The sequence below is a fragment of the Zootoca vivipara genome, chromosome 11, assembly GCF_965207765.1.
Source record: "Zootoca vivipara chromosome 11, rZooViv2.hap1.1, whole genome shotgun sequence".
In the NCBI taxonomy this organism is placed as follows: Eukaryota; Metazoa; Chordata; class Lepidosauria; order Squamata; family Lacertidae; genus Zootoca; species Zootoca vivipara.
The window spans coordinates 8,626,100-8,642,274 of record NC_142594.1 but is presented as its reverse complement, the minus strand read 5'-3'; the positions used below and the strand labels follow the sequence as shown (position 1 = coordinate 8,642,274).

The 16,175-nt window shown below is 41.5% G+C and overlaps 1 protein-coding gene across 1 annotated transcript in view; it reads right to left on the bottom strand.

Annotated features, from left to right (window-relative positions):
- TRANK1 (tetratricopeptide repeat and ankyrin repeat containing 1) overlaps positions 1-16,175 on the bottom strand; it is a 49,113-nt gene that overhangs the window by 9,920 nt on the left and 23,018 nt on the right. Inside the window, exons 11-21 of the mRNA XM_060280601.2 lie at positions 14,993-15,247; positions 13,609-13,785; positions 9,425-12,391; positions 8,065-8,264; positions 7,463-7,600; positions 6,820-6,963; positions 5,988-6,144; positions 5,218-5,306; positions 2,482-2,585; positions 1,547-1,679; positions 554-699 (exon numbers count right to left, since the gene is read on the bottom strand). Of these exons, the coding sequence (XP_060136584.2) occupies positions 554-699; positions 1,547-1,679; positions 2,482-2,585; positions 5,218-5,306; positions 5,988-6,144; positions 6,820-6,963; positions 7,463-7,600; positions 8,065-8,264; positions 9,425-12,391; positions 13,609-13,785; positions 14,993-15,247 (4,510 nt within the window). The remainder of the gene's footprint in view (positions 1-553; positions 700-1,546; positions 1,680-2,481; positions 2,586-5,217; positions 5,307-5,987; positions 6,145-6,819; positions 6,964-7,462; positions 7,601-8,064; positions 8,265-9,424; positions 12,392-13,608; positions 13,786-14,992; positions 15,248-16,175) is intronic.

The following is a 16,175-nucleotide window of genomic DNA, read 5'->3' as shown; positions in this document are numbered from 1 at the left end:
CATTTACTTTTCTATTAGATCTTTGTATATGCACTGTGGAAATGGCTTAAACCAGGGGTCAGCAAACTTTTTCAGGGGGCTGGTCCACTGTCCCTCAGACCTTGTGCGGGGCCAGACTACATTTTTTTGGGGGGGGGGGGATGAATGAATTCCTATGCCCCACAAATAACCCAGAGATGCATTTTAAATAAAAGCACACATACTACTCATGTAAAAACACCAGGCAGGCCCCACAAATAACCCAGAGATTCATTTTAAATAAAAGGACACATTCTACTCATGTAAAAACATGCTGATTCCTGGACCATTCGCTGGCCTGATTTAGAAGGCAATTGGGCCGCATCCGCCCCGCCCCCCAGGCCTTAGTTTGCCTACCCCTGGCTTAAACTATATTTCAAAGTACAGTATTAACTTTTTCATAGGCTATTTAGATATGCGGTTCTAAACAGCATGCATTGCAACCCCAGGACACAAATCAGCAATCTTTTTTTAAAAAAACTGGCAAGGCAGAAGTAATGCAATTTTTAATGAAACAGGTTCTTAAAATACAGACCTTTCAACAGATTTTGCTGCTTCTTCATACAGCTCCTCGTGGCAACACATTTTAAGTGCTAGATCAAACTCTTGCATCTGCTCAAAACATCTGTATGCATCTTTGTAGTATTGTCCTCTTTTATAGTAATATGCCGCTTCTTTCACCTGTACAATGATGACACCACATAGATGCTTACATCAAGCATACAATAGCTAGCAACACCTCTCTAATTCTAGCAAATAGGGCTAGACTGACTGCAAGATGAAACAACTTGCTTATGCTAATAGGCTATCATCAAACATCAGATAGGAGTTTAGTTATCACCCGGAGTTCACTCAAGCACCACATATTTCAAGTGAATAAATACGCATTCAACAGCAAGTCACCAAGTGTACCACAACAAATGTAAAGGAAATCAAATCATGTGCGTGCGTGCATGTGTGATCTAGCTCTATCTGTGACAAATTTCTCCCTTTTAGCACTTCTCACAATAGAAAGGAAATTTATTTGTCTGTCCTCATCACACAACAACACAAGGGCCAGCTTAAAATATTTACTCATTCCTAGACTTTCACCACACTCTCTCCCCCCCACCCTCTGCTTCTCCATGGCTGACCTCAAATTAAGTCTCACCCACTTGCATAAAATTAAGGCTTCATATGCCCATATCCACAGAACACACATATTCTGTAGGGGCAACCAGGTGTACACCAAGCTAGGTTTCATATCTGCCTACCGACTATGCAAAAGTGAAGTAATATGAACAACAGAAAATATGAAATAAGAAGCCTTTTGCATGCAGAGTAGGTGTAGGATAAAATATACTGACCCAAACAGCTCTCCTGAGTCAAATGTCACTTCCATTAACTGTTAAAATAGCTCTCAATGCAATGCTTTGATGAGCAGAGATAAATCAACTTGGATTTCTTACTCCCTCATAGTGAAATACTAAAGAGCCCCCAAAAATAATTCGGACAATAAAAAATAAAGAAGTAGGGAAACCACATTTACCTTTCCTAATTTTTCATAAAGTTGTGCACAAAGCTGGTACTCTTTGGCATGGATTAGGCATTTGAGAGCCAAATTTGGTTCATCACATTCTAGGTAAGTTTTAGCCAGTTCCATATATTCCATTTGCTTCTCTCTGTTTATATATATATAGAGAGAGAAATAAAACAAAGCAATTTTGAAAAATAGGCAGCCAATTGATTCAAGGTATTTCATTCCATTAGCTATCTTAAAACATTAACAAGCTGAGACAGAAATAGATTCCAACATAAGGTCTTCATGCAGGCAAGAAATATAATAAACAGTGACTTCATTGCTCTAAAAGCAACCTCAAGTCTTCCTTTTGAATCAAGCCATGGTCTATGTTACATCCATCACAACTGTCTTTATTGGAAGCGAAAAGGAGTAAAGTAGTCATGACAAATTTGTTCCATTGGCTTCAAATGGAAGCTCTAAATATGGAAAGGCCAGGCAGCAGGAAATCTGATGGAGAAACTTTGTGGAATGATAATTGTAGGAAACAGAGCATCCTAGGAAGTAGCAGCATCCTAAAGAGCTGGGTGTGCACCCTAGAGTAAGGCAAGATATTTACTTTTTATAGCATCTAAGATAGGAAGCATAATACTGCCACAGATTCCCTATCACCGCCATGTTAATTTGCAATACGCAGATAGTTCTAGTGATTCTCTACTAGCAAGTGCAAAGAACAAAGCAAGATTCAACCTTGGGCTGCAAATCATGGTTTGCTTGGAGCGAAATGAAACAACTCTGGTTCAAATTAACACTAAACCAAGGATTGAGGTTTGTTGCTCCTGTGTGCTTAGTTGGGGGAGGGCAGTGTTTGCTGCAAACCAATGTTTACAGCGATGCATCAACTAACCTTTAATCCAAAACTTTCAAACAGATTTATGTTTTTTTTACGTCTAGAAAACATTTACCTGGGGTTCATTTTCTTTGACTGTACTTTAAGCACAGCGTCATGTGCCAAGGCTAGTTTTTCCTTCTCAGTTGCTCCTCCTTTTTGATAGCATTTAGCAGCCACCTGAAATAGGAAAATAACATTTATCTAGAGCACTGGCTGCTTCAAAGAGGAGCAGTGCTACCCACTTATTTGAATGGCAGACAACAGGCCAAGTAGGCTTGCTAATTGTTGGGTGTGTTGTTTGTTTTTAACCATCCTGTGCCTGTAACAGTATCTTGACCTGTGGCCATTTGAGATACCAGTGCTTCCCAAAAAAGCAGCGCTGCTAGAAGGCTTCACAAAATGACCGAACAGATGCTTGTAGGAAGCCCACAAGCAGATCGTTGCCCTTCTTCACTGTTGCTGCCCACCCCAAAAACAAAACTCAACATGGAGCTTCCATCTAGTCACCATAGCAAAGAGCCACGGATAGACCTCCATGAATTATCTGTTGAAAACCATCTAAGTGTCGGGGGGTCTCCAGGAGGCAGGACAGGCCCCCAGGCAAATGACATATACGTGCCAGCCCGTCTCTCCCTTCTTCGTGCCGTTCAGGAGATCCATCAATCTACTTCCCCGATGTGCTTCCGTAACTCATGTCTTGAGACGATGAGCACACATTGACTTAGCAGAGTCAATAACAGCAGAGCTAGGCTTGAGGTGTGAGTACTAAGCTACTTTTATTATATACAAATCAGGACAAAGGAAAGCATGGCTCCCCTCTCTCTCTTCTTCCTCAGAGAGAAGGAATACAACAGTACAACAAAGTGGAACAGTGTAAAAACAACATCCGCTCCCATGACTCCATCAGTGACGGAATGTAAACACAGACATGTGATAAAACAATCCCACATAACTGCACAGTGGGCGAATGGAATTCCAACACTAAGCAAGTATTGCTCTTTACATCTTGGAGCAGTGAACTTCATGTTAATTATAAACTGCGGAAAGATGCAGAATCAGAGTTGGGAAAGGATTTGAAAGGTCATTTGGCTCGTCCCACGTGGGAGGCGCTGTGGGTTAAACCACAGAGCCTAGGGCTTGCCAATCAGAAGGTCGGCGGTTCGAATCCCTGAGACCGGGTGAGCTCCCATTGCTCGGACCCACCTCCTGCCCACCTAGCAGTTCAAAATAAACAGGCACTACCCAGAATAGACACGGGTGGTGCTGTGGTCTAAACCACAGAGCCTAGGGCTTGCTGATCAGAAGGTTGGTGGTTCGAATCCCTGCGGCGGGGTGAGCTCCCATTGTTTGGTCCCTACTCCTGCCAACCTAGCAGTTCGAAAGCACATCAAAGCGGGAAGGTAAACGGCGTTTCCGTACACTGCTGTGGTTCACCAGAAGCGGCTTAGTCATGCTGGTCACATGACCTGTCCCTCGGCCAATAAAGCAAGATGAGCGCCACAACCCCAGAGTTGGACACGACTGGACCTAATGGTCAGAGGTACCTTTACCTTTACCTTTACGCTTCAAGAGCCACTGCGGCTACAGCATCCATGAGAGGTGGCCACCCAGCCTCTACTTAAAAACCTCTAAGGAAAGATAGTCCACCATATTCTGAGGCCATCTGCTTCACTCTCAACCCAAACATTTGCCCAATGTTGGCTTAAGGCGTAAATTGGAACATGCAATTAGTGTGCATGCAAAGAAATTGAGCAACTACGACAGAGTTAGATCCAAAGAAGTGTAAATGGAAGGAAAAAATGGAAGGAAAATAGCAACAAGCCCTGTTCCACAAACGTTGGCACAACAGCTTGATTTGGAGTTCACTCAGTGCTTTATGTAGCAGGGCAAGCTTCTACAGCAAAGAACAGCATCTTTGAATTTAGTTTCATTTCTTTGCACACAACTCTGTAACCCTTGCCCTTCCATAAGCATAAGCTGACTTCTGCATCTGGAAAAGCACATCTGGATTCATTCCTAAATGTACACGCAAACCTCTCAAGAACATTGGTGGTTTTTTAAAAAAATTCTTAATATAAAATCCAGGCTGCAAACAAAAAAGAAAAGAAGCTTCAATACACACTGCTTTTCTATATGAGAGAGAGAGAGAGAGAGAGAGTAAAGCACACCCAATATTTCAAGTGTACCAAAACAAGTTGAGCATGCTCTATAGCATTTGGTTAATTAAACTACTGGGTTAAAAAACAAAAGCAGCACTGGATCTACCCTTAATTCTTAAGCATTTCTCAAAATTGTGCCAATTCAGCTATGACACACTGGTACACGACAACAAAGACAAAATGTGAAATTAGTTCCACAATTATCGGTCTACATGCTACAGTATATAGCTTTCACTGAGTGACACTTTACCAATGAAAGCAACAAAAATAAGCCTTTGTGTTGCACTGCAAAAAGAAAAAGAAAGAAAAAACACCATTTTAAGTACAGCAAACATTAACAGGGCATACAGACTTAAACATAGTGACTCAACAGGATTTGCAGGTGTGTTCCCAGTTGTGAATGAGAGGGGCCAAACCCATCTGCAAAATTATTGAAAAGCATTTTAAAAAAATTAAATGAGGTTCTGCCCCACCCTGTAGAAGCCTGCCCCTCCCCAAAAAAGCTCTACAGGTACACGGGCTAGCATAATTCTATTCTGTATTGTTGTTTGTTTGTTTGTTTGTTTGCAATTTCACTTCTATGTTTCATTGCCAGAGTTAATGTATTTTTCCTAAAATGCCCTCCCTTTTAAGCAAGTCTGTGAACTTACCTTCCAACACTGATGCTTTGCATAATATTCTCCTTGCGCAATCCACTCTTCTGGAGTTGAAGTTTTAACAAACATGCTGTCATCGAAATCTAGGAGGCAAAACAAGGATGGAAGGAATTGTTACACTGTTAAAATTCTTGTGACATCAGCTCAGCTCACTTTTAATTCAGTCATCTGAGCAGTTCTCTTGACCGTAAGCCTGCTTTGGGGTGGAGAAAATGGGGCGTTGGTTCCCCAACTCACATCCCCTTCTCAAAATGGCCCTCTGACAAAGCTAACAGTTGACCACAGATATAAATGTTCTTGGATATGTGACAGCCTTAGCCAATCCTTTCCTAGTATGTTTAAATTCATTAATGTTGCAGTCAGTTGTGAGTTGGTTCCAAGGAACTCTTGAAGAGACAGAGATAAACTACCAGAGATATTAAGAAACCAGAGATATATTAGACACAGATCTTTTTAAGTCAGACTCCCCCCCCTCCCCCAACCTGATGTCTGCCAAATGTTGAATTACAACTTCCATCATCCTGACCTTTGGCCATATTGGTTGGGGAGGATGGATACTTCAGTTAAAAACAGGAAGGCTGTTTTTAAGCTCATTAAACTAGCCGTAACATTATTGAAGTCATTGGGAATTTCCTAAAATGTAGGCAATGAAAAACATTTAAGCATAAAATTCTCCTTCCTTAATTATTTGCACCTTCTATGCAAAAATCAAACGTTGATCATGAGGCAGTCTAGTTTGCAGAATTTTGTAGCATAGACCTTACCTTTATCTTCCTCTGTTTTGACAACCTGAACAAGTTCTCGCTTGATGAAATATCGAAATGCAGGCGCACGTCTGTCACTGTTTTCGTCAAAGATCCACAGATTGACTCTGGCCCTTGTAATAGCAGTATATAACTGCTTTAGCTCTCCATTAAGCATCTAGGAATACAATGTTGATATGGGCAAAAGGCTATCATAAAGAGCAGTGCTGCAGCTAAATACATTTGGACTAATGTTTCATCAAGAGAAATCAAACTGTATGGCGCCATGTTTGAAGACACGGAAATCAAAATAAATTTACTAGTGCGAACTAACATGCCATTAGATTGCCAAGCCAAGTGTGGCCTTTGGTTTAAACTCGCCCGTTTGGAATTCACTGCTTGTTTATAATACAATTATTTTCCCAGAAGTCTGAGAAATCAGCAGGTAACTTGGTGAGCATGTTCAAAACCTCATTATAGGCTTGAAGTTCACATATTAACCTGCCTGCCCGCCAATCAGCAATTTTTATGTGTAACCCAGGAAAGAAGGGCAATATATTGTAATGTTGTAGTTCTCTTGGACACTAAGATACTTAAGTGAAACTTGGAATGTACTTTTATAAGCACAATTTGTATCCAATTTAAGACAATGGATGAAAGATTAAAAATGCTTTACAATGCAAGATCTTCGGTTAGTCCTCAAAGATTGGGATGTCAACTATTTAGAGATTTGTATGTATTCTTTATTTATTCTACAGGCTGATTAAGAGACAAAACGGTCACAATGACTTATTTAAAAATAGGTTTAAAAATAGGAACATGATGATTGCTTCTGGTTTTATTTTGTATTCACCTTGTACATTTCTGGATTCAGAACAGGAAGTTTTCCTTGAGCATCAGCAACTTTCTCCAAGGGTGTTTCAATGACCATTTTGGTTTCTTCAGGTAAAGGAGAGGGAGGTTTGAAAGAAGAAATTATTTTCCATTCTTTGTAAGCCTAAAGGGGGGGGGGACAGAAAACCATAACTTTAATAGCACTACTGCACCCAGAAAGCTGTAACCAAGATTTCAATTTTACTTGCATTTGAAGTCAACCTCAGAAAGCAAAACAATCCAGAATCTTCAAATCAGTGAGCAAAAGCACACAGTGCAAGGGTTGTAGGGACAAAAAAAATCCCTTATCCAATCCCAGATATGAAAATGACTCCAGCTATAAGCTAAGTGGAACTCATTTGTCAAGTGTTCCCAAAACAATTTACTTGGGGTCAACGTCTTCACTGGTCCTGAATATATTCTATAAATTAAGATGTGCTGATATTGAAAGAGAAAAAAACATTTAGTACAAACAAGCACATGTTATTTGAAATCAAACCAGCAGATAAAAGAACATATTGTTATTAGGAGGAACAAGTCAACCTGGTCTATTTGAGTTGTTCAGCTCTCCCCTAAAGAGAAATGAATGGTATCCAGTCTTTCTCTCCCTGTATTTTACATACCTCTGAATCTGTGAAAAAGTTGTAAAGGAGCACATCATCAAATTCCAAGCCTTTTGCTTCGTAAATTGTTAGCACAAGAGCTAAACTAAGTTCCTCAGGGATCTTTTCCTTTGCTATTTCATTTGCTACAAGAATCACCTACAATCAAAACGGGAAACATTAGATCACCAAAACCATAGCAACCCATGAAGATAAGGCAACAAGTAGAAAGTTGCCTGAAGTTGAATCTAGGTCTTCAGATTCTGGTGATCGATAAGCCTAGACAGATACTATCACTGTGAGAAGAATAGCCTCATTTAGGTGCCTAGGTTATTGTAGTTATCCAGGAACAGTTTCCACACCTCCATCTGAAATTAGGGCTGTGGTCTTTTCTTGAAGATTCAGACCTGGTGCCCATAATTTACAAGTGCAATGTATTCTGATGCTCCCAAATGAATAAACAAGAAAAACAAGTAGACTTCTCAATTACTACAGAATACTTAGTTTTATTAACATTCTGAAAAGCTGTTCGAAGAACTCAAGACAGCACACTGTCACTTACAATAGTGAAAACAGCAATGTTCTGATCTGGTACAGAACATTATGTGCTGAGAAAAGCCTACCTGATGCGCTCCAAACTCTATCGGCTGTGTTTTTCTTTTGTTTCCTCTCAGCAGAATTGCCAGATCGCTAACACTGCAAGATTCCAAGACGGTGGGTTTGGGCCCATCAAAGAGGCCTGAATCCCTAGGAAGACGATCAAAGGATTCTGGGAAATAGTACTGAAGCAAGTCAACAACTCCTGAGGCCAAGTGGAGAATACCTGCAAATGATAATGAGCAAGTAGAATTGACCTATTAAAGTTGTCTTCTCTCGGGTGGGAAACAAAATTAAAGGGTAACTGAAAGAACAATGTTAATCTTGAAAAGTTAGCAAATGCCTAGCTCAAAACCGCAGCTGGGACACAAAGCTGTTTTACAGCTATGGCTTAAAAGCTGCTTCATCGAGGGTGGCCACATGAGGGGACAGAGAAGGGCAGAACATGGCCGAGTCATATATCCTCCTTCCACATTTCTGATAAACTCATGTTAAGGGGCAGAAAGGTGCACAGAAGTGGGTATCACGGAATCACCGCTTTTGACCCTAAGGAACCAACTCAAGCTGGTGCCAGTGCCCAATCCTGCACAGCAGCAGCTATGAGAATCAGTCACCAAAAGCCCCAACAGTTCTGTGAGAAGTCATGTGGGACTGATTTGGGTTACATCTACGCCATACATTTAAAACACTATTATACTACTTCAACAGTCATGGAGAATCTTTGGAACTGTACCTTGTTATGGGTGCTGGGAAATGTCACTCTGCAATGTCAGCATCCTTAAAAAAACCAAAAAAAAACCAAACCTATAGTCCTTGGGATTCTCCATGACTGTTAAAATAGTGCTATGTTGTCTGTGTCCCCTACAGAGAAAAGAGGTGGAGAACCATTGCTCCCAGTAAAGTCATGGCTGATCTGTTGCAAAGATGGGTAAGAGAAATCACACAGGTCAAACAGCAGGATTACAGGAAAATCCTCTGTAAAGCAGTGCTTCAGTATAAGACTGCAGAGGATATCTGTACAAACTAAACTAAATTCTCATTCAGCTTGAAAATTATTGTTTTGATTCTAGATCAGTGGTTCTCAGTCAGCAAAGTACTGTGGACCCTGTTTTTCAAAAGCCAAGCCATAAGCCCCCTACTTTTAAAAACGATGCTATTTTTATGGTAGTTTTTGTTATGTGAATGGTGTCACAGACCCTCTGGGTGGCTTACACAAACCCCCTGGGGTCCGCAGACCAACAATTGGGAACCACTGTTCTAGGTTGTTCAACTTGAATACTTTAAAGGAACTTTAGTTTCATGAAGTACAGCTATCCTCTCTTTTAAACCTCTGTCTCCTCAGCCCACCCAATGTAACATATGTATATAAATTTAAGATTTTGATACCTGAATGAGACCTGTAGTTCTGATAAAGCTGGTATATCCTTTTTGGTTTCCTAACAATACTCTGTTTCTTGTCAGCAGAGTTTTTGCTGGCATAGTGGAAAAGTGATTTCAAGTCACTGAAACGAAAAGCAACTCCTTGCATAATGCTCTGTGCTGTGTCGCCAGTCAGGAACATCGCATTCGGATCATCAATGGATTTCATTAACAATGCTAGCTCTGCCTGGGTGAAATCCTGTATTTCGTCCCCATAAAGCTCATGGATGCACCATGGTAGATCACTGAGCTTTAAGAGTCTTTGAGACAATTTGTGCAAGACATCTTCTTCATCAAAATAATTTCCTTGTGATCTTATTTGTTGGTAAAGGCTGAAGAGTTGATAAATTTCGCTACGGTCTTCTTTGAAGTTTGGGGATCTCTTCCGTCCTAGTTTTTTGTATTCCTCTTCTGTAAGTATGCCTTGGTGGCTGCTTAAAGCCTCAAAAGACCCTTTCAAGAAAGATTTTATTTCTTTCCAAACTAACGCTGGGTTGTAGGGGCATTTGCCTTTTACCATTTTGGGCCAGATTTCATTAGCAAATATACCGTAAGTCACAAAGACTCGAGGATCACTCTCTCTAATATGGACTTCTGCAACCTTTTCATCCTCATCATAATCTACTTCAATGTCAACGTCTTCCTCTTCCTCCTGCCAATTTGACATGGCGAGATCTTCTTTAGTAGACCATCCAGCAATGGTGCGCTTGAGACTTCCATCTTCATTTCTCAGAAAAAATGGTTCAGGCATAGAGGCATCAAGGAAGAGCAGCAATTGTCTGGATGTGAGGAAGAGAGGAAAATTTTCGTCTTTAACATCCTGAAGTCGGTGAACATTTGCTTCAAGGGGCTTGAAATGACTAGTTGCCTTTGAAGACTTGCTAAGCTCAATGAAGTTCCTCTGAACTTCTTGGCACAGAACATGGTTTTTAGTAACAAAGATCTGATGCAAGTGTTCCAGTTTGTCAGTTTCTTCTGCAGCAGGCTCCTCATCAGAGTCATATTGTAAATTCATTTCTGGGTCTCCTAGATTTGAACCCTGGTCGTCTTCATCCTGCTCTTGCTCATCTGTACTTAAAGATGTTTCCAGTTCAGATGAATCAGTGGGGTCGCTGCCTTCTTGCTTTTCACTATCTTCCTCCTCAGTACTGTTTTCAAAATGCATGTTAAATTTCAATCTGTGCCACGTCTGTCTGACCAGCAAGGGACCTCCAGCCAACTCTGCTTTCTCCCAGTAGGAATAAAACTTTTTCCAAAGCCTGTACAAGCAACAAGTAGTCTTCCCAGTTCCACTCCGTCCAATTAAGATGATTGGCTCCAATGGTCTGGGGTTCAAGTCAATGACTGCATATTCTAACTCGCCCACTCTGAAGGGGTATTCAACAGCAGTGGTCATGTCGCTGATGATATTAAGTGCCATGTTAGTACTGAAACTGTGAAATTTCATTATGTTGTATTCCGTTTCCACCGCACTAGCTGGGGGAAAGTATTCAGGCAGGACATGATCTTTTGACTTTTCTGGCTTAGTATCTTCAACATATATGCGAGGGATGCGCTTTTGTAAATTCAAGTTAGAAGAAATTGGAGTGGCATTGATACCTTTAAGCTTTTTCCTCAAAATACAGGACAGCCCACGATTGTATGCTTTACATATCTTTTCAACAGCAAGCTTAACGGCACGGTCCGCAGCAAGGTCAACAGCGCGGTCAATTGCGCGGTCAATGGCTCGGTTGAGTTTGCAGTGATCAAGCACAATGTCCCATATCCTAATGATTTCTGTGTAAACCCTCCCAGTTTTTTCTGTGGGATGTGTGGAATTCTCATTCTCTATTATCTTTTCCGCAGCCTCGCTACAGCGAGGAGAAAAGTCTATGGCAAGCTCCCAAAGCAGCCTGGCCCCTTTGTCCAACTTTGCCTCGTAGAGCTGAATGTCACCTTTCAAATGTTTCAGCCTCTTTTGTAAACCTTGGGTCCATTCACCATTTCCTAGCTGCTGAATTGCCAATACTACTTTCTTCTTCATATGGTGAGGGAAGCTTTTGTCTCCTAATTTCTTAAGCACCTCAGAGGTGCACTCAATTTCCCATGTCATATTATCAAAGTCCTGAAGGGACGTCTCAATTTCCTGAAGCTCTCTATTGACTTCAGCGTCCTCTTCCTCTTCTGCTGTGGCCTTCTCAAGCTCATTCTGTGCCTTCTCCCCCAATTCATCTTGGTCTGGGCCAGCATTATAAGCCTCGTGGGCACATGCCTGCCGGTCTTCACTCTTGTGATCTGCAATCCTATTCATAGAAGGTGGCTGCTTCACTACTTGGGATGCCTCTGAGTTCACTTTTGTTGAGACTTCATTCAGTTCAAGTCTTTGGATTAACTGTGTGATTGCTTGTACAAGGCAATCTCGCAGAGTCAATGGCTTACTGATATCTCTGAAAGATGAACTTTGAACTCCAGCAACTTCTGCCTCTTCCTCTTCATGGGAAACACCGCATAGATTAAGTTCTGTGTCTGGTGGCAGTTCTTCAGGCGGCATTTTGGATGACTGTGCAGCTGAAGAATGGGTTGAATTTTTGGACTCTGACTTGCCGCAAGCCAAAGTGGATTTCGGTATTTTAGTTTGATGCCCTGTTGCATCATGTCGGGACCTCTTCTTGTTCTCAGCCACAGCTTCATTCCAAGCTATAAGCATTGGATCATTTTTTTTAATTCTGTGACGCACATCTCTGCCAGATTTATTTTTTAAATTCAAGTTAATTTCAAACTTTGCAAGCAAGCCTAACATTTTCTTAACATGCTTTGTTAGGTTTTTCTGAAAAATAATGTGCATGACTGTGTTCCCATTCTTGTCTTGCCTATTGGGACTAAGATACGAAAATGTGGATGGATCTGAATCGTACAATTCTAGAAGGTGACTCAATAAATGTAAGCCGTTCTCATCTAGAGAGAGAGAAAAACCAAAATATACAAAATTAAATTTTGTATTTCCATTCACACAAGCCACAATAATATTTTAGATTAAAGTTGATCCTTTTTATCCCTACTGTACAATGCTCAAAGCAGTTCATAACAATCTCTGTTTCCATCCTTCAAGTTAACTTACTTCTAATGAGATGCTGCCTACAAGATGCAATAAAATTTCCTGGCCTGAGAGAAAGCTATGGAGGGCGAATATTTCATTCCAAGCGGAAGGAATTCTCCACAGCCTTGGAACACATTCAGAGTTCTGCAATTTCTTGATCTAGGGAGTGTTAGGTGACCTTTAAAAAAAATCCTTTTGACCCACCCACCTTAAGGAATATTTATTTCTTTTCGGAAGGGGGTGGGGTGGAAGAAGAGGAAGGGTGCTTCAAGAGCTGCACTCTGCATACACTACAGGTTGTCCCCGTGTCCCCATTTTACTCCCATCTGTCATCACCAGCATATAGATTCTCCACACAATGCTATGGTTCATTTGTTCCTAATTAACTTTGCTAAATCTCTCGGCTCTGTTGAATTGTATACTTAATTGTTCAGGTAAAGCTTCCAAATGAGGTAGCTGTACTCTAAGACAGGACAGAAAGGAGAATAAAAAGTGCCACATTGTGTGCTTTGATATTTGAAAGAACTAACGAATATTACACATAATGCAGGAGGTTTCATCAGCCTTTGTTCATGGAACCCCATGTTGCCTATTTCAGCTCTGGGTTCTTTGGCAGCGATTCTTCTTATGATTTGCTGCCCACAATTCTTCCCAGCAGAAATCGTGGGGGGCAGTATGGGGTAGTGGTTAGAGTGATGGACAAAGACCTAGGAAACCAGGGTTCAGATCCTCGCTCAGCCACACAGCTCACTGGTGACCTTGGGCCAGCCACTGCCTCTCAGCCTAATCTCCTGCCACAGGGTCATTGTGGGGATAAAAATGGGGAGGGGGCGACCTGTGCATGCCTCCTGGAGCTCTTTAGATAAGAGGTGGGGTATAATTGGAATAATAAATAAATATGGACTCTACACTGAGCTATGGGACATTCCCATCCCCCTTTCTGGTGGTTTTGCACACCACGCCACTGACTTTGCAATGGTGAGAGGACAGCAAGAGAAGCTGCCGTCAACACACTTGATGAAGGTTATAAACTATTTCAATAAACCACCACCAACAAAAATACCAAAGTCCTTACCTTTCTTATCAAAATAAATGGACAACGCAGCATGTAAAGGGGTATCGCCTTCTACCATGGATATATGGCGTGGATTTGCACCACAGCTCAGGAGCACATATGCCAGCTCAAAATCATTGCTCTTCAAACATTTCTGAAGTGGTTTTTCATGGCTTGCTCCACTCCCCTCAGGTGACGCTTTGGGAAATCATAATTACAAATACCAACATTACAAGCGCATGCTACCGGGGATCAGGGTAAACAGCAGCTGAATTTCAACAGTTCTAGAAAAGGCACAATGCATCCACAGAAGCTTGTGAGATTAACAACAAGGGTTTCACTAGGACTGCATGCAAGCTGCCCTTTGCCTACTAGCGTTTATGTTGGAGGGGAGAATGAGATGAAAGGGCAGCTTTCATAGCGCATCCCCATGATAAACAGGGCAGAGGTATGGAAGGCATAATGGGAGCCTCTCTCTTAATCTTAAGGCAGGCTTAATAAAAATGCGGCTCCCTTCTACGATTGGATTGAAGACTTACACAAACTTGCAACATATGAACAACTTGCATATAAACACAGACTTGTCATGGACAGATTCGATGATATTTGGAATCCACTCTTACAAATTCTGTAACAGGTTAAGATCTTGTGAAGTACAATAACAACTTTGCAAAATATACAGTTCTGGGTTCCCCCCCCCCTTTATTTCTCTGTTTCTTTCTCAAAGCAGCTCAAAAGCAAAGTTTATTTCCATGGGGGCACCGTGGGTTCTTAGCGCTCTGTACCACAGTAATTCCTAGCTTCTTAATGTTCCTGCAGCCATCTACAATCAAGTTAAACCCAAGGGTGGGTACATCACGCTTGCAACTGAGCTAGCCGTACCAAAGCAGCTCATAGCATCACAATTCAATATCGCTTGATTGTATCCCACACCATCAAGCCTCTGCCACCAATTTTGATAAAGCGCCATCTTATTATGAAACACAATACCACAGCTTTTATACGCCATAGTATAAATACACGGCACAAAAGGCTATTTGTAGTTACAGCCGTATCTTGGTTTTCGGACAGTCTAGTTCTCGAACGTTTTGGCTCCCGAACGATCGAAACCCGGAAGTGACTGTTCCGATTATTTAACGTTCTTTTGGAAGCCGAACGTCCGACGTGGGTTCCACAGCTTCCGATTGGCTGCAGGAGCTTCCTGCAGCCAATCAAAAGCCGCACTTTGGTTTTAAAATGTTTTGGAAGTCGAACGGAATTCCGCAACTGACTCCGTTCGACTTCCAAGGTACGACTGTATTTCAAAAAAAAAAAAAAGCAGAAGAGATAGACTGGCATTAGTTTAACTCAAGAACACAGAGATATTCAGATCTTCAAGGAAAGTTTGGTATCTGTGAATACTTACCTCCCCTCTGGATCAAGCATCTCACAAGATGTAGCCGCCGCCCATCTGACCTGTTCATATCTTTCAAGACAGTGCCAATGTCAACATCCGAAAGATTACAGTTCTTCATAAGGCAGTCTCCCAATGCCATATTCCCTGAGGTTTTTCGGGTCAGCAACAGCATAACTTCATGCCACTTTTGCTTCTCCAGCAACAGCTTTATGAAACTGCTGGCGCATGCAGGGGGAATGTCACAAACTATTTCTTCGGGAATTTCTGAAAGAAGTAAAAATAAGGCTGCCATTATGCCCAGCAAAATTAACAAGATCTTTGAAATACACTTGACTAAAAAAAAAAACAAGTTCCTTGGCACTTCGGATTTGAGTACTGCATGTCTAAAAGTGGGCAACCTGTTTCACGCAAACAACACCTCTTGAAGCCACCCCATGGTTTCGTTCCATCCAAGTTCCTTCATTCTCATTTGTTCCCTTCTTATTTTTCCTAGCTTTTTAAAAAGCCTTTTCTTCCTTTTGATGTAGTTTCCAGAAGAATTAAAAGAGGTAGCATTTTACCCTATTTTTTTCCTAGTTGTATGGAAGTTTCCCTCCAGCTGTCTGAGAACTGCTATGCTTCTGCTGGCATGTGTTTGTGGAGCACATTAATGACAGAGATACAGTGGACGCTCTGGATAAAAATGTAATTCGTTCCAGGGGTTTGTATGTACCCCGAAAAATCCGCAAGTAGAGGTGCTGCTTCTGCGCATGCACACACGGCGAAACCCTGAAAAATACACTTCCGGGTTTGCCGCATTCGCAACCCAAAAGTTACGTTACCCGAAGGTAACGTAACCCGAGAGTCCACTGTAAATTACTTTAACCCGTTTTCCATAAAAGTAGTCGGGGGGGGGGGGAGTGATGTATGTATCTCTTCTGGATACTATACTCACTGAATCAAACCTAATCAAACCCAGTGGGGCTTACTTCTGAGTAGGCCTGGATGTAAACTGGAAATTCTAATCTGATTTAGACATGGTGAAAATTTAAGGCGGCTCTTCGTTGTTCTAGAAAAATCCAAAACACTTTCACCTTTTGCTCTGTCCGTAACAAGTCACAGCTTCTATCTTATTTAAATGCCAACTGAATACGTTGACATACAAATTGTTGCTTAGCACAAGAAATGCATTAGAAAGATGGGCATTGATTGC